General features: G+C 42.0%; 2 protein-coding genes across 14 annotated transcripts in view; one reads left to right on the top strand and one right to left on the bottom strand.

Moving 5' to 3' along the window:
• AVEN (apoptosis and caspase activation inhibitor) overlaps nucleotides 1-20,831 on the top strand; it is a 167,559-nt gene extending 146,728 nt beyond the window's left edge. The window contains exons 3-7 of the mRNA XM_032261342.1: nucleotides 7,466-7,536; nucleotides 14,591-14,686; nucleotides 18,084-18,432; nucleotides 19,210-19,815; nucleotides 20,614-20,831. Coding sequence (XP_032117233.1) covers nucleotides 7,466-7,536; nucleotides 14,591-14,686; nucleotides 18,084-18,432; nucleotides 19,210-19,325 — 632 coding nt within the window. The 3' untranslated portion in view covers nucleotides 19,326-19,815; nucleotides 20,614-20,831. The remainder of the gene's footprint in view (nucleotides 1-7,465; nucleotides 7,537-14,590; nucleotides 14,687-18,083; nucleotides 18,433-19,209; nucleotides 19,816-20,613) is intronic.
• The window catches only part of RYR3 (ryanodine receptor 3), a 553,391-nt gene continuing 549,610 nt past the window's right edge, over nucleotides 19,807-23,587 (bottom strand). For all 13 annotated transcript variants that reach the window (XM_032261324.1, XM_032261337.1, XM_032261330.1 and 10 more), the window contains 2 exons: nucleotides 21,646-21,697; nucleotides 19,807-20,779 (listed from right to left, as the gene is read on the bottom strand). In XM_032261324.1, the coding sequence (XP_032117215.1) occupies nucleotides 20,684-20,779; nucleotides 21,646-21,697 (148 nt within the window). In that variant the 3' untranslated portion in view covers nucleotides 19,807-20,683. The remainder of the gene's footprint in view (nucleotides 20,780-21,645; nucleotides 21,698-23,587) is intronic.

The raw sequence follows: 23,587 nt of genomic DNA, 5'->3' as shown, positions 1-23,587 counted from the left end.
GGTTTCGTAAAAAGAGGAATTCTTTATTTCTTAGTTTGGACTTCCATGTCTTCAAACATGTCAACAAATCAATTATTAGTATGCCAAGAATCATAAAATATTTATTGAGCATTTGTTTTTTTTTCTGGGGAACTTAAGACAGCCAAGAAGCCTAGCAGAAACAGTGGAGAAAAATAGCTTTTTTACTTAATAATTTATTATACGTGCTATCTGGGCACAGTGGCATGCACCTGTATTTTCAGCTACTTGGGAGGGAGGGTATGGGAGGAGGATCCCTTGAGCCCAGGAGTTTGAGAGAAATCAATGCCAGGTTGTCTTTTGGAGAAGCAAAGTTAAAAAAATAAAATAGAAGAACAAATGCTATGAGCCAAGAGTCTTGGTGTCGAGCTATTAAATGGCCATGTGGTCTTGGTTAGACCATTGAACATTGATACAGCTAAGGTTCTTCATAACTCTATAAAGTGAGAGTTAGAATGAATGATATCTGCAGTTCCAACTTTTGAAGTCTCTGAATATTTTGTCTCAAATATATTCTGAGAAGGTCCCTGCCCTCAAGAAAATTCAGATTTTTCTCCAGATTTTTTTTCATTTTTTGTTGTTCACAAAGGATGACTCAACTGGAAAATAAATTGTGCCAAAAGGAAAAGCCTCCTTCAATCTCACATTCTGAGAGATAATCATTTAAAAAATAGGTCTTAATTAATTTGACTAATTTCTATGCATAAATTAGTATTTTTTGTGACATGTATACTTGTATGTCTTTGTGTGTGTGTGTGTGTGTGTGTGTATAATTTATACTATACTGAAGCTTGCTTTTATCATGTAGCAGTTGAGATAATGGGTATCTTTCTGTGTCAGTACATAGACTTAGCAAATGGAGTGCCACTGATTGAATATTGTGGTTCACTAAAACACATTTTGGCCAAATAATCAATATTTGGCTGAAGCTAAAGCTAAATATCATTGTTGTAAAATGGACTACTGGAATACAAAGAAAAAAAACTGAAATTAAGGAAGACATGAAAATTTTAGTAGCCAGAGTTAGACAAATGGGCATACTGATTTCTGACCACTGTCAGCTATTCGATTATTACTGTAGTCACCATACACTGTACTATATCTTTGCAATACTAAAGCTGCTAGCCAAACAACTTGTTCCTCTGCCCACCTCATCTTTCACAGAGGTGGGTAGAGGAACAGATGTTGTTTGCCTAGCTCTGGCAGAATAGAGTACTGAGGGTGGTAATGTTGTTCCTCAGCCACTAAGCTGCGTGTCTTCTCAAACAGTAACTGACTAGGTAAGGACTTTATCTCCTCATCAACCCCCACCCTTGGAGGTTCATTTGATGGACATGAGTTTCATGGTGCAGTCCTAGAGTTGTAAAATGGACTACTTGCTTGAAAAGTACTTTTTGTGAATTTTAAGAAGCACGGGTAACGTTTCTTCTAATTTTCCAACTTTTTTTTTTCTTCTCTCTTTTTTTTTTTTTTTTGTTTGTTTGTTTGAGACAGGAGTCTTAAATCTTGTTCTGTCACCCAGGGTGGAATGCAGTGGCAATGATCTCAGCTCCACTGCAGCCTCAAACCCTTGGGCTTAAGCCATCTCCCGCCTCAGCCTCCTGGGTAGCTCAGACTATAGGCGTAGGCTACCATGCCTGTGTGATTTTTTTTTTTTTTTTTTTTTTTAATAGCTATGAGTTCTTATTTTGTTGCCCAGGCTGATCTTGAATTCCTGGCCACAATCGATCCCCCCACCTCAGCCTCCCCAAGTGCTGAGATTAGCGGTGTAAGCCATTGTACACCTGGCCTTACTTCTAATTTTCCAACTTTTTTGCTTCTTCACTCAATTACTTGATTTAAAATTCTCATATTAATTTTGGCTCTAGAAATGTGGCAATAGAGCAATGTAGTTGACTGTCAAAACACAACAAAATTGTGTCAATATCTTCTGTGTCTCGGCTTTGATTGCATGCATACCAACTTCAATACTGTTGCTGGAATGGAATGAAATGAGGCTTTTTATCATGTAAGGAAAATGTGAACTCTTCATGTACATCGGTTTTGCTACCCCCTCCCCCCTTTTAAACATATTCCAGTAACTAAACTACCTTCGTAATAAGCAGTCATTGGATTTTGTAGACCTAATATTTGGTATTCTTACCTACAAAGTAGTAACACATGATGGGATTGTATTGTTTTTTAAGCAGGCTGTGTAACAGGGACTAGCTGCTCTTCCATCTTGTTTGAGGATATTGTATTGCAACAAGGCAGTTCTACAATCTTTTATAAGTCATACAATTAGTCTTTAATTAAAGAAGAGGGAAGACAGTGGTATACTCCCTTTGAGCTTCCTAGTTCTTTCTAGTTCTGTTCCTTTCACTATGTTGTAATTAATTCTGGACACACAGCTATTGAGACTTATGACTCCTAAGACTCTCAAACTTCTCCATGTTTGTTCCATTGTCAACCGCATTTGGCTGTCACTGTTGTTTTCTGATTTATCTTCTATACTTCTTAGTCAGATTCACCTTGTCTTTAGTATTTGAAAGACCAGGAGCTCTTCTGGAAAATGAATAAAGCTGGCGCAGAATTGAATGTGCTGTGAATGCCCCATGCTATCTTACTTAAAGTGGGTTTCTGATTGTCCATGCATGTCCAAATGTCTGGTATATGAGATACAAAAGTAGCACATTTGGTAAATCACCATACTTTGTGTGTGTGTGTAACAGTGTAACTCAGAAGAATTTTGGTAATATGTTTTCCAGAAAGGCTTTTAGTTCTAGGATTCATAGTTTCGACAGGTTTGTACACTTTGATCTTCAGTGGGAGAATTAGAGTGGTCGGTATTCTATAGTGGTCATTTTACCCAGTTTCTTACTTAAAGTTAGCCAGGAAAATCACTTGAGCCTCAGAGATTATGGCTGCAGTGAGCTATGATTGTGCCCCTGCACTCCAGTCTGGGTGACAGAGTGAGAGCTCATCTAAAACATAATAATATGATAAAAGTAGCCTCTAGGCCATGTGCAGTGGCTGATACCTATAATCCTAGCTTTTTGGGAGGTTGAGGTGGTACAATTGCTTGAGGCCAGGAGTTTGAGACCAGCCTGGTCAATATAGTGATACCCCATCTCTACAAAAATAATATTAATAATAATAATTTAGCTGAGCATGGTGGTGTGTGCCTATAGTCCCAGCTACTTGGGAGGCTGAGATGGGGAGATCACTTGAGTCTAGGAGTTTTAGGCTGCAGTGAGCTCTGATTGTGCCACTGTACTCCAGCCAAGGTGATAGAGTGAGGCTCTATCTCCACTAAAATAAAATAAAATAAGCCTCTATATGCTTTATCTGTAAGGATTTTTTAAAGCCTTCTTTAAATTATGTTGTTTTGAAGTTTTATTACTGGAAAAAAAATGTGTTTTATTTAGGTAACTCATTTTTCTCCTACATTTTCTTCTTTATATTAAAAATTGTCAAGATCATTGGAGGTTATTGATAGTACCATTTTCCTCCAAAAATGATCTACTTTTGTTTGTAGGCAGAATCAGAGGTTGACCTGACTCACAGCTGGACCTCTGACTTGGAGAGGGCTGGTCAATTCCTAGTGTACTCCTGCTTATAGGATGCAGTCATCAGGAGGTCCCACCTGAAACCCTTGGTTTTCCAAGACTATTCCTCATCCATGGGCCCTGAACTCCAGTTTTTGTCCATCTAGTGCTGTAAGACTAGCAGACCAGCAGCTTTACAACCTCCTGGGTTGTCACTTTATGCTCAGTTTTTTAGGCTCTCTTTGCCACCTTTTGAAAATTGATAAATGCCTTAGGAGGATAAGCAGCCCTAAATGTTAGCCTAACCTCCTTGTATGCTTCCCTTTTCTCCAGGAATTTCATCCAAGTTCTCACTGCCTTGGTAGCTCTCATGTCTTCAGATAAGACTTTTGGCTAGCAGGGTGTGGTTCTTCATTCTCAGCAAGAAGACTGGTGGAATGAGATAGTCATTGTTGGAATTTTACCTATATTTATAAGTGAATATTCAGATATTAAAAATAAGTATATATAGTATGCCGCATTTACATTACTGAATCTTATACCAATTATATATATTAATCTGTGAAATCCTATGATCATTTCTAATATAGAAGTACAGGAATGCCATAGCAGCACTGAATAAGGCACTTAGCAATTTGGTCAGTTTTTAAAAATCTATTGGATTTTAAATTCATACATCTGTTATTTACTTTATATCTATATTAGCAATCATATTTCATATATTCTTCCCTTTTCCTATTTTCCTACTGGGTTGCTTTATTCTAATTGATTCTTTATCAATAATATGTGCTACAAATGTTTCTTCTCAGTCTGTCATCTTTTGAGTTTGTTTATAATTTGTTACCCAAAAATTTTTTATTTTTATGTATTAAAATTTTTTCAGTAGCCAAAATTTGCCCTCCCACTTCCAGATAATAATAGATTCATCCCTGCTTTCTTGTAATAGTGTTATCATTTCCTTTTTTGTAAACATTTAAATATCTGATTCATACAGAATATGTTTTACACCTGAGAAATGAGATATTGGGAACTAGCCTAATTTCTCATATAGCTGGTCAGTTGCTTTAACACTGTTAAAGTGATCTCTCCACAGGTATCATCTGCTGCTCTTACAATATCTAAGTATCCATATAGCTGAGTCTGTTTCTAGACACTCTTCTGTTCTTATTTTTTTTAACCACTGGCTATCCATTTTATTTATTGAGACTTTTCAATACATTTTTTTTTAAATCAATAAGACAACTTCTTTACCCTTTTAAAAAGCATATCTTCATTTCATATATTTTAAAAAATGAATTTGAGTAATTTGGACAAACTGAAAATCTTCTTGGGATTGAATATTGAATTTGTAGATCTCATTAGGTGAAATTGGTATCTTGATACTGTTTTTTGTCTTCCTTGTTAGTTTTATTTTTCAAAGTTTCTTTTAATAACTGTTTATTCCTGATTCATTCATAGGAATTTTTGTATGTTATTGCTATTATGAATGAGATATATTCTTCCATTTTGTTATTTATTTGTTTGAGACAAAGTCTTACTCTGTCACCCAGGCTGGAGTGCAGTGGCGCAATCTTGACTCACTGCAGCCTCTGCCTCCCAGGTTGAAGTAATTCTTGTACCTCAATCTCCTGAGTAGTTGGGACCACAGGCATGCACCACCACGCCTGGCTAATTTTTGTATTTCTAGTAGAGATGAGGTTTTACTATGTTGGTCAGGCTGGTCTTGAACTCCTGACCTCATGTGATCCACTCACCTCGGCCACCCAAAGTGTTGGGATTACAGGCGTGAGCCACTGCACCCGGCCCCATTTTGTTTTCTAACTGGATTTGGTTTGTATATGACAGAGCCATTTATTTTTTAATGTAAGTTTTCTAACTGAGCCACCTTTCTGAATCCTTTCACTCATTCCTTTGGTATTCCAGACACACAGCATTGTTTCTTCAGATTATCATATCGTCCCCTGCTTTTCAGTGTCGATACCTCTTAATTCATCCTTTTCTCTAATTGCATTGGTTGCTCTTTTAAAAGAAAATGTTAGACCACCATGGTGTTAGTTTATATTTTTAAACACAATCCTGGCTTTCGGTTATTTAGATAAGAGGATTGGTGTGTTTGTTTCTTTAAATAAAAACAAACCCAATACTCTGTTGGTTCTTTTCATCAGCTTCTCTGGCTTTTTAGGAAGTTAGGAAACTTTATAAAACTTCTTTATTTCTTCTTCAAGTTCTTTCTTTGCTTAGTAATGAAAGTATTTGACTTTAACTTTTCCCCTGAGAACAACACCTACTTCTTATGGATTGGTTTATATTAATTTATTACTCTTTTCTGTATTCTGATTTTACAGTTTGAGTTCTATTTTTTTCTGATCAAAAAGTCATGTGGGAAGGAATTTAAATTTTTTTAAATTACAGGTTTTTTTTTAGTTTTGTGATTAATTTCTGCCTGCTTACACCAGTGACTATGATTTGTATGACTGCTATATTTTAGAATTCCTTTTTTCATGGTCTTATTTAATAATGCTTTTTAAAAATTAGTATTACATTGATACTTATAAAGCAAGACACCTATCAAAATATATTTGACATTCTCACCAGGTAATTTTTGTAGTGACAATAGAGGTTGATAACTCTTCTCATAGAGACAGTTTAAGTCTGTTATGTTATGCACACCTACACATACATACCCACAAATACATACAAGGCCTTATTATATTATTCAGAGCCTTTATGTCATAAATTTTTTTCTTTTTTTTGAGATGGAGTCTTGCTCTGTCGCTCGGCTGGAGTGCAGTGGCGCAATCTGTGCTCACTGCACCGCCTCCTGGGTTCAAGCGATTCTTCCACCTCAGCCTCCCAAGTAGCTGGGACCACAGGCATGTGCCACCATGCTCGGCTATTTTTTGTATTTTTAGTAGAGACGGAGTTTCACCATGTTGGCCACGATCGTCTCGATCTCTTGACCTCGTGATCCGCCCACCTCCGCCTTCCAAAGTGCTGGGATTACAGGCGTGAGCCACCACGCCCGGCCTGTCATAATTTTTTTTGAGACAGGGTCTCATGCGTCGCCCAGGCTGGAGAACAGTGGCATGATCTTGACTCACTGCAACCTCTGCCTCCCGGGTTAAAGCAATTCTCCTCCCTCAGCCTCCCGAGTAGCTGGGATTGTAGGCATGTGCCACCATGCCCAGCTAATTTTTGCATTTTAGTAGAGACAGTGTTTCACCATATTGCCCATTGTGGTCCTGAACTCCTGACCTCAAGTGATGCACCTGCTTCAGCCTCCCAGAGTGCTGGGATTATAGGCATGAGCCACTGTACCTGGCCTAGGTCATAATTTTTTTTCTTTTTTAGACGGAGTCGCCCTCTGTTGCCAGGCTAGAGTGCAGTGGCGCAGTCTCGGCTTACTGTAACCTTCACCTCCCTGATTCAAGCGATTCTCCTGCCTCAGCCTCCTAAGTAGCTGGGATTACAGGCACATACCACCACACCTGGCTAATATTTGTATTTTTAATACAGATGGGGTTTCACTATGTTGGCCAGCTGCTCTCAAACTCGTGACCTCAGGCAGTCCACTCAACCCAGCCTCCCAAAGTGCTGGGATTACAGACGTGAGCCACCACGCCTGGTTCTATGTCATAAGTTTTGAGGAATGAAATTGATTTCCAATGACTAAGAGTAGTGATTTTATCCTTTTTTCTTGGTCCTCTTGCATCGCATTTGATCTTACCAGGTGTTAATGTTATGATCTGTGTGTTTTGTATTTTTGGAAATGATGGAGTTGGAGGTATGTTCCAGTTTTACCCTTGTCTCTTTGAGTTTGAGCGCTTCAGAAATGGCACTTTTGCTCTAACAGGGAAATTTAGAGAGCTGAGAGTTTCCTTTGGCTTTTGCATAATTTTTTTTTCTTTTTCTATTCCTAGGGGACTCCTTCTCACAGTTCCGATTTGCTGAGGAGAAAGAATGGGATAGTGAAGCTTCTTGTCCGAAACAGGTAAGACAAAGAGTTTGTTCGTTGGACATGGTGGCTCATGCCTGTCATCCCAGAACTTTGGGAGGCAGAGGCGGGGGCGGGAAGATCATGAGGTCAGGAGATGGAAACCATCCAGGCTAACATGGCGAAACCCCATCTCTACTAAAAATACAAAAAATTAGCTGGGCATGGTGGCGCGCACCTGTAGTCTCTGCTACTCAGGAGGCCGAGGCAGGAGAATCCCTTGAATGTGGGAGGCGGAGATGGCTGTGAGCTGAGATGGCGCCACTGCACTCCAGCCTGGCGACAGAGTGAGACTCGGTCTCAAAAAAGAAAAAAAAGTGTGTCTTAAGTGTGGACTGACTTTTCTTCAGGTTGAAGGCTGACACCTTTTACATTCTTGTTGTGATAGAGTCTTCATGTAGAAAAGAGTAGTAATTCTTACACAGTTTATTCTCAGCTAAATTTTTCAAACAATTGTCAGGGGCTGAAATGACACAGGTCCCTGAAGCTGGAGTTCACCTTTCTACCTGGCCATCTGAGTGAATTATGCAGCACACTAGGACTGGGTCTTGAGGTAGAAACTTGATAGCCGTGATTTTCACAGAGTGGATTACTTTGCCTTTTGACTTTCTTCCTTTGCCACTCTGACAATTCCCTTTAGAGTTGAAAATTAGTTCTCTCTCTCACTGTTTTTGGTGTTAGGTTGAGAAAACCTTAACCTTATATCTTTAAATAGCACTTCTCCTGCAATTAGGAGAATAGAAGTATAAAATAAGGGCAAATATTCTAGAAGTCTTTTAGCAAATCTAACCTCTAAATGTTTTATTTTCTTTGTGTGTGTTTAATATTTTCTTCCCAAGGAGTTCTGATTATTTTCCACTAATAATCTTCCTTTCACTAATTCTTCTCATAAAAGGAATGACAGGTATTGTCCCCTTTTTAGGATGCACAGGGACATAGTGGTGGCTTGTCACATGTTCCCCAAATCCAGGGCTAGAGCATACTGTCTGATAAACTGATTACCATCTGCCCACAGCTTCCGGGTGGGGCTGAAGCTGTAGGCCAGGAGCCCATAGGCGCTCTCCTCCCTGTTCTGCTCCCAGATCAGCTTATGTGCTGTAGGTGGCTCGTTTGATCTCTGGGCCAGTTTTAGGCTCACTTGTTTGGGATGGCCTTCAACTCATACAGATTACGACGAGGGGAGTCTCTTAGCAAATGACTGCCTGGCACTTTACAAAGAGTGTGTTACATATGCCGTAGAAAAAGGGGGGAATTACAAACATTTGTCTTGGCTTCAGTCTGGGCATACGCCTCAGGTACTGTTTGGTATTCTAGGACGCATGGAAGATAGATCGTTGAGGAATATGGTGGAAGCCGAACAATTTGCATTTTATCTCCTTTTGAACCACATTGATTACCAAAGAATATTTCAAGTAGCTTGAGAGTTTGAAGTAATTCTAACCTTCGTCATTCATCAAAACATAGAGCACTTGTTCATGAGATGTTTTTATTAAATGGAGCTTATTCAAAGTGAATGAGGGAGAGTCCATGCTGTTCATTGCTCTAGGCCCCTTCCCTGGGCACACTGGCTGACCTGTGGTATGGTAGATGCTCAGTAGATATTTACCTGATACATGCAAAAGAATACAACTTAAAACAAGGGGTGTGATAAATGAATTAACAATACTGTGAGAGACAGCTACTTTGGACTGGAAGTGATTAGAATCAGTACCATGGGGAAGAGATCATTTGAATGGGTCTTGGTGGATGAGTGTGACTCTGGTAGGTCCTATTTGTGGAAACAATATGAAAATGGTAAGATCAGGAAAACCAGGTTATGCTCAGAGAAGGGTGAGGCCAGAGTGTAGTATTCCCAGAAGAGGAGGCCTCAGTGGTAGGTCTGAGCTAGTTAGTACCAGCAGTTTCAGACCTGAGTGTGAATGCTAGATCCAAGACCTGGGGAGACTATTTCCCTTCTCTGTTGCTTCACCTGTAAAATGGAGCTAATAACAAAATATAACTCAGAGTTGTAAAAAGGACTAAATTAGATAATAAATAAGAAGCCCTTGAGTGCAGTTCCTGATGCATATGAAACACTCAAAATTAGCTCTTTTGTTACTAATATTATTTTTTAACCAAGTTTTGTTGAGCAAGAACATGGAAATGGTTAGATTTAACTTCAGCAGTATTGGGAAGGATGGGGAGAGACTGAACGGATGAGATGAGAGGTTAGAGGCAGGGAAACCGAGTAGGAGGATGTGATGTTGAACGAATGGGAAACGACAAGAGCCCTAGGGGTGCAGGCAGTGAGTGTGGGACACGGGTGACTCATAGACAGGACTTGAGTGGAGGATGGGGTCAACTGTGGACACTGGCCAGATGTGAGATACAAGGACAAGAAAGATTTGCAGTGGCACTGTGCTTTCTAGCTTAAGTAACTAGGTGGGTGGTGATGCCATTAATGGAAGGAAATAAGAGCAGAAAGAAGTTAAGTTTGATTTTGAACAGTTAGATTTGGAGGTGTTGATAGTACATGACTGAAACTGAAATCTTTTCCCCATCAGAACGATGTCCTGTCTTACTTACCTCCTCACTAAATTTTCTTTCTTGTTGATGAGAGAGAAAAACTTCAGAGAGATATTTATTACACATACATGTGATTTGTTGTTGTTCCTTATGGCATCCCATGTCCTCAGTGTGACCAGTAATGCAAGACAATAAGATGAGATGAGAGGTTAGAGGCGGGGATGGCTCATGCCTATAATCCCAGCACTTTGGGAGGGCGAGGTGGGCAAATTGCCTGAGGTCAGGAGTTTCAAGACCAGCCTGGCCAACATGGTGAAACCCTCTCTACTAAAAATACAAAAACTAGCTGGGTGTAGTGGTACACTTCTGTAATTCTAGCTACTTGAGAGGCTGAGGCAGGAGAATGCCTTGAACTAAGAAAGGGGGGTTGCAGCGAGCTGAAATCATGCCACTGCACTCCAGCCTGGACAACAGAGCAAGACTCCATCTCAAAAAAAAAAAAAAGAGAGAGAGAGGAAAAGAAGAAATATGGTTTGTCTTTGCAGTTAAAGGAAGTAGGAGTTTGATAGGGGAACATGTTGGAAATCCTCAAGGGAATCCTGGCCAGAGAGGGACCGGGCGTCACAGCTTGGCCTTGGCGTTCATTGCTCTGTGGCTGATGTGCAGGGTGAAGGGACACAGGCTGGAAGTCACGGTGCTCTGATCTAGCTTTGTTGGCCGGCATGACCACAGGGGCATCGGTCCCTTAGATCCAAGAGTGGGATTCTCATACCTTTCCTTTGGATAGGGTGGGCACCATGTAAAGAGGGGATGGGTGGGAAGGTAATTTTTTTGGGTGAACAGATTTATTATTTTTTAAATGACCTAGGCTTTTTAAATTCTAGGTGAAATTTCTATTGACATGGTGACTTATGCAGTAGGCCTTCCTTGAGCATCTGCTGGGTGCTGAGCGCTATGTGGTCATTCCTGAGGGCCTGACTTTTAAAGTCACAGATTCACTGCTTCCCCTACCCCTCCCAGTGAGTCTAGTTCTGTGAGTAAGGCCTGTGAACCTGTATCTTAAAAATCTGCCCAGCGTTTTACTCCACCATACTGTGTACATGTGGTCCCTGGGCCCCAGATGCGAATGGACAGTAAATGCTGCAGATTCTGGGGAGGATGTAAAGGTCTGATTAAAGGCTATATTTTTTTAACTGCAAAGTGAAGTGTATAGCAGGTTCTTTTCTCACTAAAGAGGGTGCCTTTATACAGATACTGAGAATCAGAGTCTAAGGTTCCTGGACAGAGAGACACCTTCAGGCTTGCAGATTCCCACCACACAGACAGGATCCTGTGCACACTGATGGCAGAGAAGTGGGACAGAAAGGCGTTGTCCTGACAGCCAGGACTGGCTCCCTCTCCCAGCATTGGCATGTCTCCTTTCTCTCTACATGCCGCCTCTTAGCATCCTTAGTGGGGGTTGTCTGCTCTTGCCTGTGGCCAGATGCTATAGGCCAGGCCCTTTATTCCAACTGTAAGTGGCCGCCAGGGTTGACCAGGTTGACATGGGAGCTGGGTTACCCAGGCAAAAATAATGCACTGAATATTTTAAAACACGTAGAAAATGCTGATTTACTGTTATTATTCCGATTAAACCTATTTTTAAACTCCACAGTTTAGTATTTAAAAGCAGTTCACTTTAGCTAACTTTATATCTAAGGCCTTCTACCAAAAAAAGAAAGCTTATTAAGTAGGTTTTTTTTTTTTTTTTTGAGATGGAGTCTTGTTCTGACCCCCAGGCTGGAGTGCAGTGGCACGATCTTGGCTCACTGAAACCTCCGCCTCCCGGTTCAAGCGATTCTCCTGCCTCAGCCTCCTGAGTAGCTGGGATTACAGGTGTATGCCACCATACCTGGCTAAATTTTTTGTATTTCTAGTAGAGACAGGGTTTCACCATGTTGGCCAGGATAGTCTCAAACTCCTGACCTCAAATGATCGGCCCGTCTTCGTCTCCCAAAGTGCTGGGATTACAGGTATGAGCCACTGTGCCAGGCCACAAAAGTGGCATTTAGTGGGAGATTCTCAGCTGCAGGACTCCTGCAAGGAGATGAGGGGAAACCACTGTGATTGGAGGTGCAAAGGCATTCTGGAGGTAGTGTACTGTCAGCTGGGTATTGGGTGATGGGCGGGAATTAGAAATGTGGAAGAAGAAGACATTCCAATAGGGGACACAGATGAACTTCATTTGTTCAAAGTACTGATCGTAAACACAGCCAGGCCATTCTCTGTGCCTTTGTTTGGTCTCATAAACTTTTCCTTGTTTATAATATGCCTTGCAGTCATGTTGCATATGATGCAAAAGAGAGCAGAGGAAGTTGGGACATTTGTAGCTAGACCCAGCCCATCTCAGTGGTCCTTATCCAGAGACCCAAGAGAGGACTTGGGACTGATCTGCCAGGCAGAGGTCAAGTTCTCCTTCTTCTTCTTCTTTTTTTTTTTTTTTTTTTTGAGACGGAGTCTTGCTCTTTCATCCAGGCTGGAGTGCAGTGACGCAATCTTGGCTCACTGCAACCTCCGCCTCCCGGGTTCAAGTGATTCTACTGCCTCAGCCTCCCAAGTAGCTGGGACTACAGGCATGTGCCACCATGCCTGGCTGATTTTTGTATTTTAGTAGAGACAGGGTTTCACCATATTGGCCAGGCTGGTCTTGAACTCCTGACCTTGTGATATGCCTGCCTCAGCCCCTCAAAGTGCAGGGATTACAGGCGTGAGCCACCATGCCCGACCTCAAGTTATCCTTCTTTTATAAACTCAGAGAAGGTTATTTACACAATATGACTTTGCAGACACTTGGCTATGGAAAGGGTGAGATTTCCAGTTTGTATTGTGGAGACTTTCCCCATGAATTAAGCAGTCCGTATCACAACTTTCTAGTGGGCTGAGAGGATTTTTGCAAATTTGAGAGCAACGACTTGGCCACAAGTCTTTGTTATCTTCCATGTGCTTTCTTAAATACACTATATATAATTTTTTTAGTTTAGATTTTTTATTTTTATATGCAGAGACAGGGTCTCATTATGTTGCCCAGGCTAGTCTTGAACTCTAGCTCAAGCAGTCCTCTCACCTTGGCCTCCCAAAGCGTTGGGATTACAGGCATAAGTCCCCATGCTGGCCAATACAGTATATTTTTTAGATGCAGCTTCCTTTTTTCCAGGGCCAGGGGTCACATTTGTTGCTAAGAGCTCATCATCTCTGGACAATTTCAAATGGGCCATTGACAAGCCAAGTCATTCCTTTGGTTCCCCATGTACTGCTGTCGTGTGGATTTGTGGTGAGAGGGGGGTCTAGATTTAGTGGCAGGGCTCTGTTTGAGTCTACTAGAAATGTGTCTCCATGTCTGGTCTTTATAAACTCATGGACTGGAGACAGCCCTGCACTGAAGTAGGGATTAAGCTCGGTGACCTCTGGGTTTTCTTCCATTTGGAGTCAGAGATTATAGGATAAGACATGGTCCTAGCTGGACCTGTGACAATCCTTGGCTGACTAGGTGGTTAGTGGTGTTTGCCTCTGTATGTGAGGTCGTTGTGACCAAATTTTAGTTTTTTGCTTCTCTTGGGTGCTGGGACACCTAGAAAGAGGTGTTAGGGACCATGAGATTACCTGGAATGTTTTCTCACATAGTGTCAATTTGTGAGGTCACTGCATTGACCTGACTTTAACTCCTTTCCCATTCATAGAAATAAAAGGAAGCTTTCGGTGTTGGCCTTACGCAGGGTGCCACTAGCTAGGGAGGCTAAGTTTCCATTCTCTACGTATTTCACCGGCTCCTTTGCAACCTTCACACCACCCGTCAGCCCCATCTCACTGACAAAACAGCCCTTTCCTTTTCTGTCTGAGACCAGCAGTCTGACTTTAGGAAACGGATCAGGTTAGATTTCATTAAATGCTTGTGTTTCTTTCAGCTTGTCAGTCATTGCAAAAGCCTCTACAGTTTCCAGGTTACTGTACAGCTTTTTTTTTTTTTTTTTTTTTTTTTTTTGATATGGAGTTTCACTCTTGTCGCCCAGGCTAGAGTGCAGTGGCGCAGTCTCGACTCACTACAACCTCTGCATCCTGGGTTCAAGCAATTCTCCTGCCTCAGCCTCCCGAGTAGCTGGGATTTCAGGCGTCAGCTACCATGCCTGGTTAATTTTTTGTATTTATAGTAGAGACAGGGCTTCACCATGTTGGCCAGGCTGGTCTCCTAACCACAGATGATCCACCCGCCATAGCCTCCCAATGTGCTGAAATTACAGGCATGAGGCACCATGCCAGGCCTGGACAGTTTTGATAGGAGGGTGATCACGGCCCTGTTGCTGCTCTGACAGCGTGAGCTGTGGCCCAAGAAGGTAGCTTTGGTTTTACTGATCATAATGTGGAGATGCAGAAACTATTACACATCAGGTGTGATGTGTGGTGTGACTTATTCCTAGCCAAATCTCCAGTGGGTTATTTGCAGTTTCTTCTTTTATTTCCAAAAGGTCATACTTGATCATCACCTGACATTTTCTTTTCTTTTTATATATAGAATTCAGCATTTTATGTGGATAGTGAGTTATTGGTTCGAGCCCTTCAAGAGCTGCCTCTCTCCCTCCGACTCAATGTTGCTGCTGAGCTGATCCAGGTAAAAATTCTGAAGCCCTCTTGAAGCAGGTGGATTAGGGCAGGAGAAGAAAAAAAAGGGAGAAGCTTCCCTCAGCAGGATGTCTCAGTCTCAGCTTCCTTTTGTAAAACTGAGGGTTTCATATCAAGGGGACATTTTATAGTTTAAAGGAGAATCCAAAAAGTGTTTGAAGTTACCTTTTTACATTTTATATTTGAAACATTTTAAAGGATCAAATGCAGTGGAATTGAGTGAAATGTGAAATAGAAAGTCAGGCTATTGTACTGAAAACATTTCTGCACTGCACTCTGTGTTCAGTCCTAAGGACGGAGTGGTGAGCAGATAGAAATGCTCCTGCCTTCCCGGAACTTAATCTGTTGGGAAGGATATTAATCAAATAGTCACACAAACATATACAAATTGTAATACATCCTATGAAGTGCAGCGTGCTCTGAGAGTTAATCAGGTTCTGGTGTGGTGTGGTTAGGAATGGCTTTTCTGAGGCAGTGATAGATGGGCTGAGGTCTAAAACATAAGGATATAGGAGCTGGAATTTAAAGGAGAAAGACCCTGTCAACTCTGCATTAACAGACAGTGCTGCTACTGCTGCTCGCGTGGAGAAAACGGATTGGAGTGAATTGTGGGGTAAGTCTGCTTGCGCACGTACACATTTGCAGAGCAGGTGAGGGAGGCACAGGTGCAGGCTGTTGCACGGGTGCAGGTGAGTGGTACTGTAGCTTGGACTACAGTAATGATGGTGGAGGTGGCAGAGAAGAGGGCTGTACTTGAGAGGTGTTTCAGAGGTACGATTAACAGGATTTGGTCATATGTTGGAAGTGGGGAGAGAGTGGTCAAGAAAAAATTCAAGGTTTTCCTAGATTGTGCAACTCAGTGGTAGATAGTATCAGGAAGGGTGAGATGTGGACATTATGAGTTTGTGCCTCTGAGATAACCAGGTGGACATTATAGTCAGTTGGATGTAGAACTTTACAGTTCAGGATTACGGCCTAGAAATGGAAATTCAGAGGCCAGGTGTGGTGGGTCACACCTATAATCTCAGCACTTTGGGAGGCCGAGGAGGGCGGATCACAAGGTCGGGAGTTTGAGACCAGCCTGACTATCATGGTGAAGCCTTGTCTCTACTAAAAGTAAAAAAAATTAGCTGGGCGTGGTGGTGTACGCCTGTAGTCCCAGCTACTTGGGAGGCTGAGGTAGGAGAATCGCTTGAACTCGGGAGGTGGAAGTTGTGGTGAGCCGAGATCACACCATTGCACTTCAGCCTGGGCAACAGAGCGAGACCCTGTTTAAAAACAATAACAACAACAAAAGAAAATCAGGAGGTAACAGGATGACACGTGATAACTGGTGAAGTAAGAGAGGGGGAGGCCCGAAGACTATGCCATGAAGAGCTTCAAAATTTAATTCTGGCATGATGAAACCCTGGGAAGTGAAACCCTGGGAAGTACTGATTTTAAATAGAATCCTGGCAACCGAAATGATCAAATTCCTTCTGTGGCTGAATGTGATGCTAGGCTTGAGCTTAGCAATGCATTGGTCACCCACCTGTTTGCTGTTTCCATTGCATTTACTAGTCTAAAATTTGGGGCAGCAGGCAGAGTTAAGGGATGGAGGACAGTTAGAGACAGGGTAGAGAACTAGAAAGAATTGCATTTGCCTCTGATGGGAGATTGCCCTGGGGGTTCTTTGGAAACTTTTGGGGGTGTCTGGGAGAGTACTGGTGGCTTTTCTGTTGATGTTCAGTGAGGTTCAAAGTTCTGAAGTGCTTGGTTTAATCTCACATGTTGAGGAATGTTGAGCAGAACTCACCAGGGAAATGCTGAGCTAAAGGCTTCAGGACTCAGGACGGAGAGGAGGTGGTTGTGAGTGTTTGACAGTGAAGGGTGTCATGTCAGTGGCAGGCGCCGGAGTAAAGCTATTAAATAATTACGTGACTTTAAAATCCTGGCTAAATAACCTAAAAAAATTTCTCCCCCAGCCATGCTGTAGAGCAGTATTCTCTACCTTGTTAGCATATTAGAATCACTTGGGGAGTTAAAAACAAACAAGACCAGACACCTACTGCAGACCAATTAAATGTCTCTAAGATTAGAATAGAGGACGGTGTCCCAGAGGATCATGTCCCAGCTTGCCCTGTACAACTGACTATGCTGGATGTTTATTCCTATTTGTATATAAAGCCATACTGTCTTACATGCCTGCTCAGGATGTTTGTTTATGTAAAAATAAGACGTCAGGACCCCTAGTAGAGGTTGAACTTCTGAACCTGCCCACTCTGAGGCCTTGCTAGTCCCTGGAGCCTTCCCGTGAGAGCACTGATTCTCAGCCTTAGATTGTAACCTTATATTACAATCAGCGGGGGAGTTTTTAACTTTTATTAAAGTATGACATAGATTCAGAAAAGTGCACATTTAAGTATAACCATTGAATGAGCATCCGAATAGACTGAGTACAGTGGCTCACACCTGTAATCCCAGCACTTTGGGAGGCCGAGGCAGGCAGATCACCTGAGGTCGGGAGTTCGTGACCAGTCTGACCAATGTGGAGAAACCCCTTCTTTACTAAAAATACAAAATTAGCCAGGCATGGTGGCTCATGCCTGTAAATCCCAGCTACTCAACAGGCTGAGGCAGGATAATCACTTGAACCTGGGAGGTGGAGGTTGCCGTGAGCCAAGATTATGCCATTGCACTCCAGCTTGGGCAACAAGAGTGAAACTCTGTCTCAAAAAAAAAAAAAAAACCAGAAAACTTAGAATATTGTCAGCACCCAGAAGCTACCATTCATACATTCTCCAAGTCACTCTCTTCCCTAAAAGGTGATCACTCGCCTGACTTCTAATATTGTAGTTTGCCTGTTTTTGAACTTTTTACAAAAATAATCAAATAGTGTCTTTTCTTTCTTGTCTGGCATTTTCTACTTGATGTTGCTAAGAGACTGTTCTTGGTGAATTTGTTCCTGCACCTTTATATTAGTGCACATAAATACAATGAACAGAGGTGATTTGCTAATTACTTCTTGGTGACTTTTTACAGATGTTCACGTCTCATTACAGATTTAAGTTTACGGCCAAATAGACCTCTGGTAGTGGAAGTTCTCAGGCCAGGGCTAGGAAGACACAGATCTTTTAATTCCAAGTCTGAGCTAGTTATTAGCACAAGGCCGAGGTAGGGAGAGTGGGAGGCACAGTGCTGGCATGTTTCAGTGAGGCCTCCCACATTTACACCAGTTGTTAGGAAGGGTGCCAACCAGGGCCTGAAAAGGAGCCACTTTGTGAACTATCTGAAGTGAGTTTCCTATGTTGCAAAATGTGATGGCTTCTTTTAGCCTCCTCTGTGTTTACTTAAGCCAATATGGCAAGACTCACATTTTAAACTCAGTTTTTATGCTTCTCTTTCAGACCACAGTTCCTTTAGAGCTTCCTCAGGTGAAACCAAAGAGAACTGATGATGGCAAGGGATTAGGGATGCAGTTAAAGTGGCCCTTGGGGCCTGAAGGAAGGGAGCTGAAATCTGCTGCTACTGGCTGCCCTGGGTCGCTGGGCAAAGACAACCCAAGACCAGGTCCTTCAGTCGATTCTCAGAAACCCACTTCCCCACTGCAGTCAGCAGGAGACCGTTTGGAAGAGGAACTAGATCTGTTGCTTAACTTAGATGCACCTATAAAAGAGGGAGATAACACCTTACCGGATCAGACATCTCAGGACCGGAAATCCAAGAAAGATGGGGAGGTGGTCCAGGAGGAAGAAGGTATGGCTTTCATTTTATTGCCCATCCATCTTGATTCTGGTGTTTTTCCGAGAACAGCCCACCTGCATCACATCCTTACACATCTCTCTCGGTGTCTGACATTGATCCCGTGCTGTCCACTGACAGCTGTTTCTGTGCTCACATCCCTGCTTCCCCCTGAGCTGACCTTTCTGACAACCTTCTCTCACTCGACACACCGAGCTTCCAAAGCTGCTACCTGCCCCATTGCAGTAGAAACCTGGGGCTGCAAATGGAACTTCTGCTATGAAAAGGCATTAGGATACCTGTAGCCTTCAGCTTTTCAGCAGTGACAGGCCAACTCTTCACGTTTTTCTTGCTATTTCAATCTTATTTTTTGACAGAACAACACCACATTCTAATTTTTGCATGTCCTGTGAGATGGTGGCCTATTTGATGTAGAGCGGCCCAAGGAGATTGCCACATCCATCTATTGCATTTGAGATCCTTTAATTTTCAAGGACTGCTGCAAGAATAGTAAAACTGAGCTGTTGGTCTTAACAAAGAAACAACAACAACAACAAAAACTAGCAGGCTGTGAAGTTCTGCTTCAGAATAAAGAGCAAATCCTCTACCCAGGTTTTATTGTTTAGATATTGCTGTATCATCTTAGGGAGTAATAATAATGAGAATGTTTCCCCTTGTTGTAAGGAAAGTAATAATTAGGGCTGAATTATACCTGGGAACAAACCTGAGGGAAGCTTTACCCTCAATTGTAGGACTCATCTGAGGGTGTTAACATTGCTTTTATTTCCCCAGTTTGTGCAGAACCATCTGTGACTGAGGAAAAGAACATGGAACCTGACCAACCAAGAACATCCAAAAATGTTACTGAGGAAGAGCTGGAAGACTGGTTGGACAGCATGATTTCCTAAAAGGGGGGAAGAAGTGCCTGAAGCAAATCTTGGTTGCCTTCTAAGGGCAGGTGGGCATAAGGCTGTCCTTCAGGAACAGCCAGTTTACAGGCATGCCCCAAGCTAGTGCGTTCCATTATGCTCACAGCAGCAAATGCAATGCCTACCTCTGTGTGTGACATCTGAAAGAACACCTTGAAGCAGCTTGTTGCATTTGTTTTTCTGGCTTAGTAATCTAATAGATTTCCTCAAGGACAGGGCGTACTGTGGCCCTTGTTTCTAGCTGCTGCCTTTGCAGTGTTTACAGCATAGCAGGTGCTGCCGCTGATTAAGAGAATAGATGCAAACAAGGCATGCATTTGGTCAAAATAAACAAATGCTGGTCTGTCCGGTTTTTCGTTCTTGTGTGGGGCCCTGGGCAATCTGTCTCATGTCCCCTTCCCCAGCAGTCACGGAGTGGTTGTGGAATCAGCCAGAAGTGATGCATTCCAAGAGGCCAAACCATGGATTGGTATGTATTACTTTATTGCAGTGGGCACTTTGTTTTATTTGAGGAGATTCACCTAAACATAGCAGCTCCACTACTTACAAGGGACCATAAGCATTACTCAATTTTGGCATAAGGTTGAGATTTTTTTTCTGAATTTTCAGTACAGTACTTTTCTTCTAACAACAGCAGTTGACAGCTGTTACTAAAAAAAAAAAAAATTATATGAATAACCTTCCAGTGCAGTTTCATAAAGTAAGACAAGATCACCACTAATTAATGGAACTGTCCTTCTGGAACACAAACATAAAAAACTTGCATAGCTATATCTAAAGAGGTTTTAAGGCACTTAATCGAGATTTCACTGTCGACAAAGTGTCGGGTTTTTTCTGTTTCTTTAACTGCTTAAAGCTTTTCTGGATACAGTCAGTAGCAAGTACCATGGGAAAAATTAGACTCAGTTAAAATTATTTTTTGTAGTTCAGACCCTATGAGTCACAAGTTGATACCATCATATGACATTCAAGTGTTTAAAATTTCAGGTATTACACATTCAAGACTTCATACTTCTGTAGCCCTTTCCTTAATGCTACCATTCCCAACAAATTAGATACCTTAGAACTGAAAAACTCGCAGGCATTTCACTAGAGATTATTTGATTCCTTGCCATCCTCCTTAAACATTTTGACAGGTTCCCACAGTGTATGTATGTCCATTAGGCACAAAAAGCCAAATCAATTTCAAAATAGCACAGATTTTCAGCAAACTTTTTTTTTTTTAAGGGAGGTATTTAGAAAATGTCACATTTCAAATATGTTGCAGATCTGTAACAGGAGGACTTTATTTCATTGGAAGTTGACTGTCCAGAATTGTGGCACTTCTTTCATTCAGATTATCCAAGCTGATCTTCATATTGTTTACGAAAGCAATCACCGGCTGGGAAGAAATCCCAACACCTTTCTTGGTACATTTTCCAGACATAAGATTCCTGAAATAATGTGCACAACGGGTGCTTATTTTTAAACCACAGTAAGCTAAAACCCAGTGTGTTTTTGCTCTTTGTGGCTCCCTTTAGGAAGACTGATGTGAATTTATATGAGGCCAAACCTGCTCATTCATTCTTGTTCTATTCCCAGCACAGGCTGTTTGGGGAGGAAGAAGCCATGTCTGCCTGACATACTCTGCTGGCAGGGAAGGGGAAACCACCCCCCTTGCCCCAATCAATGTTTGCCACTAAAAATGCTTAAAAATTTAGCAGTAAGCTGATTGCATGCCATTGGAGGAAGATGGAGGAATGCATGAGGGAACGTTTACTGCTCGCTAAATCCAGATCTGGAAACCAGCTACCTCTCCCATTCAGTGAGTGAGCTGCGAAGTTTTCTTACAAAGCCAATGATGTTTGAATATTTGGTAACTGACTTTTTCCTCCCCTGTTCTCTACCACTACGTTTTTTACATTTAGTTACAAAATCTGACACATCCTCTCACATGCACACCTCCACGCTCCCGCTCCGTGTCCCCCACACAGGAGGCTGTTATCCTTCTTAGGCTGTCTCTCACTCCGTTGTACTCCGACTTTCCTGCTCTTTGTTACAGCCACCCACGCCATTTCTCATTGTCTTTTTCTGTTATGTTCTCCCCACCTCTAGCTATTTTAGTCTGAAGCGGTAGCTATAAGCATTTAGAAAATGTCAGTGTTTGTTAAGTCACAAAAAGGTGATGGAAAAATGCATACGTGGGCTTAATGGGGTCGTCTGTCTATTTCAGATAGCCTGTGCCCTACTCAGTCTCATGATTTAGGCAGGGGAGATCTAACACGGGTGTATGATTCTTTGAAGGCATTTTATTTCTCACCTGACCGGTGTGTTCTGTTTCATCTTTATTAATCAAATACATCAGAAAGAACCTGGAACAAGGAAAAGATAGTATTAGATACTCTGGGCAAGACCCAAGTTCATGCACATGGATTAACTGTAATCAGGGCTCATAAAGTCTGTTTGGTCCTATGCTGTCTACAGTGACTTTAAGAATCAGGGAATTGTTGGCCATGTGTGGTGGCTCACACCTGTAATCGCAGCATTTTAGGATGCCGAGGTGAGCGGATCAAGAGCTTCCTGGCCAACATGGTGAAACCTTGTCACTACTAAAAATACAAAAATTACTGTGGCGTAGTGGCACATGCCTGTAGTCCCAGCTACTCAGGAGGCTGAGGCAGGACAGTTGCTTAAGCCTGGGAGGTGGAGGTTGCAGCGAGCCGAAATCATGCCACTGCCCTCCAGTCTGGCAAGAGAGCAAGACTCCATCTCAGAAAAAAAAAAGATACCAGGGGAGTGTGGCACAGGAACCCAAAGTGTCATTTTCTAATAGTAGCAAACATAAATCTTGCAATTAGCCTCTTTGTGTGGAGAGATGCTTTTTGCCATCCCTAAACCTTGAGCTGAGATCACTTGCAAGGTAGCATATTGGCCACCATTTTATTATTAACAAAATTGTAATCTAATAAAACAGTAAAATGGTAGCCCAAATTTTTACCATAGAATATTTTATAGAGCGTTTATCATCCCATATAGATATAGAATTGAAATTATGTGGCTCTAGCATACCTGTCATAGAAAAGATGAAGTATTCAGTCTCATTGGGTTTCTCGGATTCTTCCAGAAGTTTAGTTTTGTTTTCATAGATAGCTGGGGGAATGCCGGTGTAGTTTTACTTGCTCTGTGATCCATGTCTTAAGTGTCACAGACAAAGTCAAACCTAAGTATCCCAGGGGGCAGGGGCTGAACTCTCAGCTTAATTATGTCCTTCTGAGGGTAGGGAGTCTGAGCCCCAGATCTGAGTTCTATCAAGGTGGTATGTGGTTAGAGCTTTAGGTCCTAGCCCACAGTAGTAGCTCGACTATGTTTATTGCCTTCCCCTTTCTCATTTACTGAGAAAGAAAGCAGTGTTAATCTCTTTATACTACTTGAGACTTGGGACATCTTTCTTTTCCTAGCACATTTACTTGACGAAGCACCATTTTAGGTGGGAGGCTCAAACAAATAATTTGGGTTCTTTCCCCTCAAGCTTGCTCTTAGAGAGGATAGAGACAGGAAAGAGACCAGGATAACAGTGCCAGGGGAAGGCATAGAAGAGGTTCCAACCCAAATGACAGCATCCCTCCACAGATCTGTAATCCATGAACTGACACATGGCCATGGGCTCATTCATCTCCATTAAGATGTATATTGTCTTAATGGGAATTAATGATGATAAATACTCATGACATGAGGAAGGGCACAGTATAGTTACCTTTTAAAACTCAAGTTTTTGAGGCCAGGTGTATCACTTCAGGTCAGGAGTTTGAGACCAGCTTGGCGAACACTGTAAAAACCCGCCTCTACTAAAAATAGAAAAATTAGCCTGGGATGGTGGCAGGTGCCTGTAGTCCCAGCTACTCAGGAGGCTGAGGCAGGAGAATCATTTGAACCTGGGAGGTGGAGGCTGCAGTGAGCCAAGATGGCACCATTGCACTCCAGCCTGGGCAACAGAGCCAGACTGTCTCAATAAAAACAAAACTCATGTTTTTGATTTAAGAAACTTATACGCCAGCAAAAACATATCTTTGCCACTTCTGACCATGCCTTCTCCAAAAGCTGAGCGTTCTCTCGCCTAAAGAAAGATGAAGGCTAGGCTCAGTAGTATGTCACCAGCCTGGGCAACATGGCAAAACCCCATCTTTACCAAAAATTAAAAAAAAAAAAATTATTAGCTGGTTCTAAATTAATGGTGTGCCTAAAAAAAAACAAACAAAAAAAAA

The sequence above is a fragment of the Sapajus apella genome, unplaced genomic scaffold (assembly GCF_009761245.1).
Source record: "Sapajus apella isolate SASKATOON/1434 unplaced genomic scaffold, GSC_monkey_1.0 scaffold122, whole genome shotgun sequence".
NCBI classification, from domain to species: Eukaryota; Metazoa; Chordata; class Mammalia; order Primates; family Cebidae; genus Sapajus; species Sapajus apella.
The sequence above is the reverse complement of the archived record's forward strand: the minus strand, read 5'-3'. Positions and strand labels throughout refer to the sequence as shown.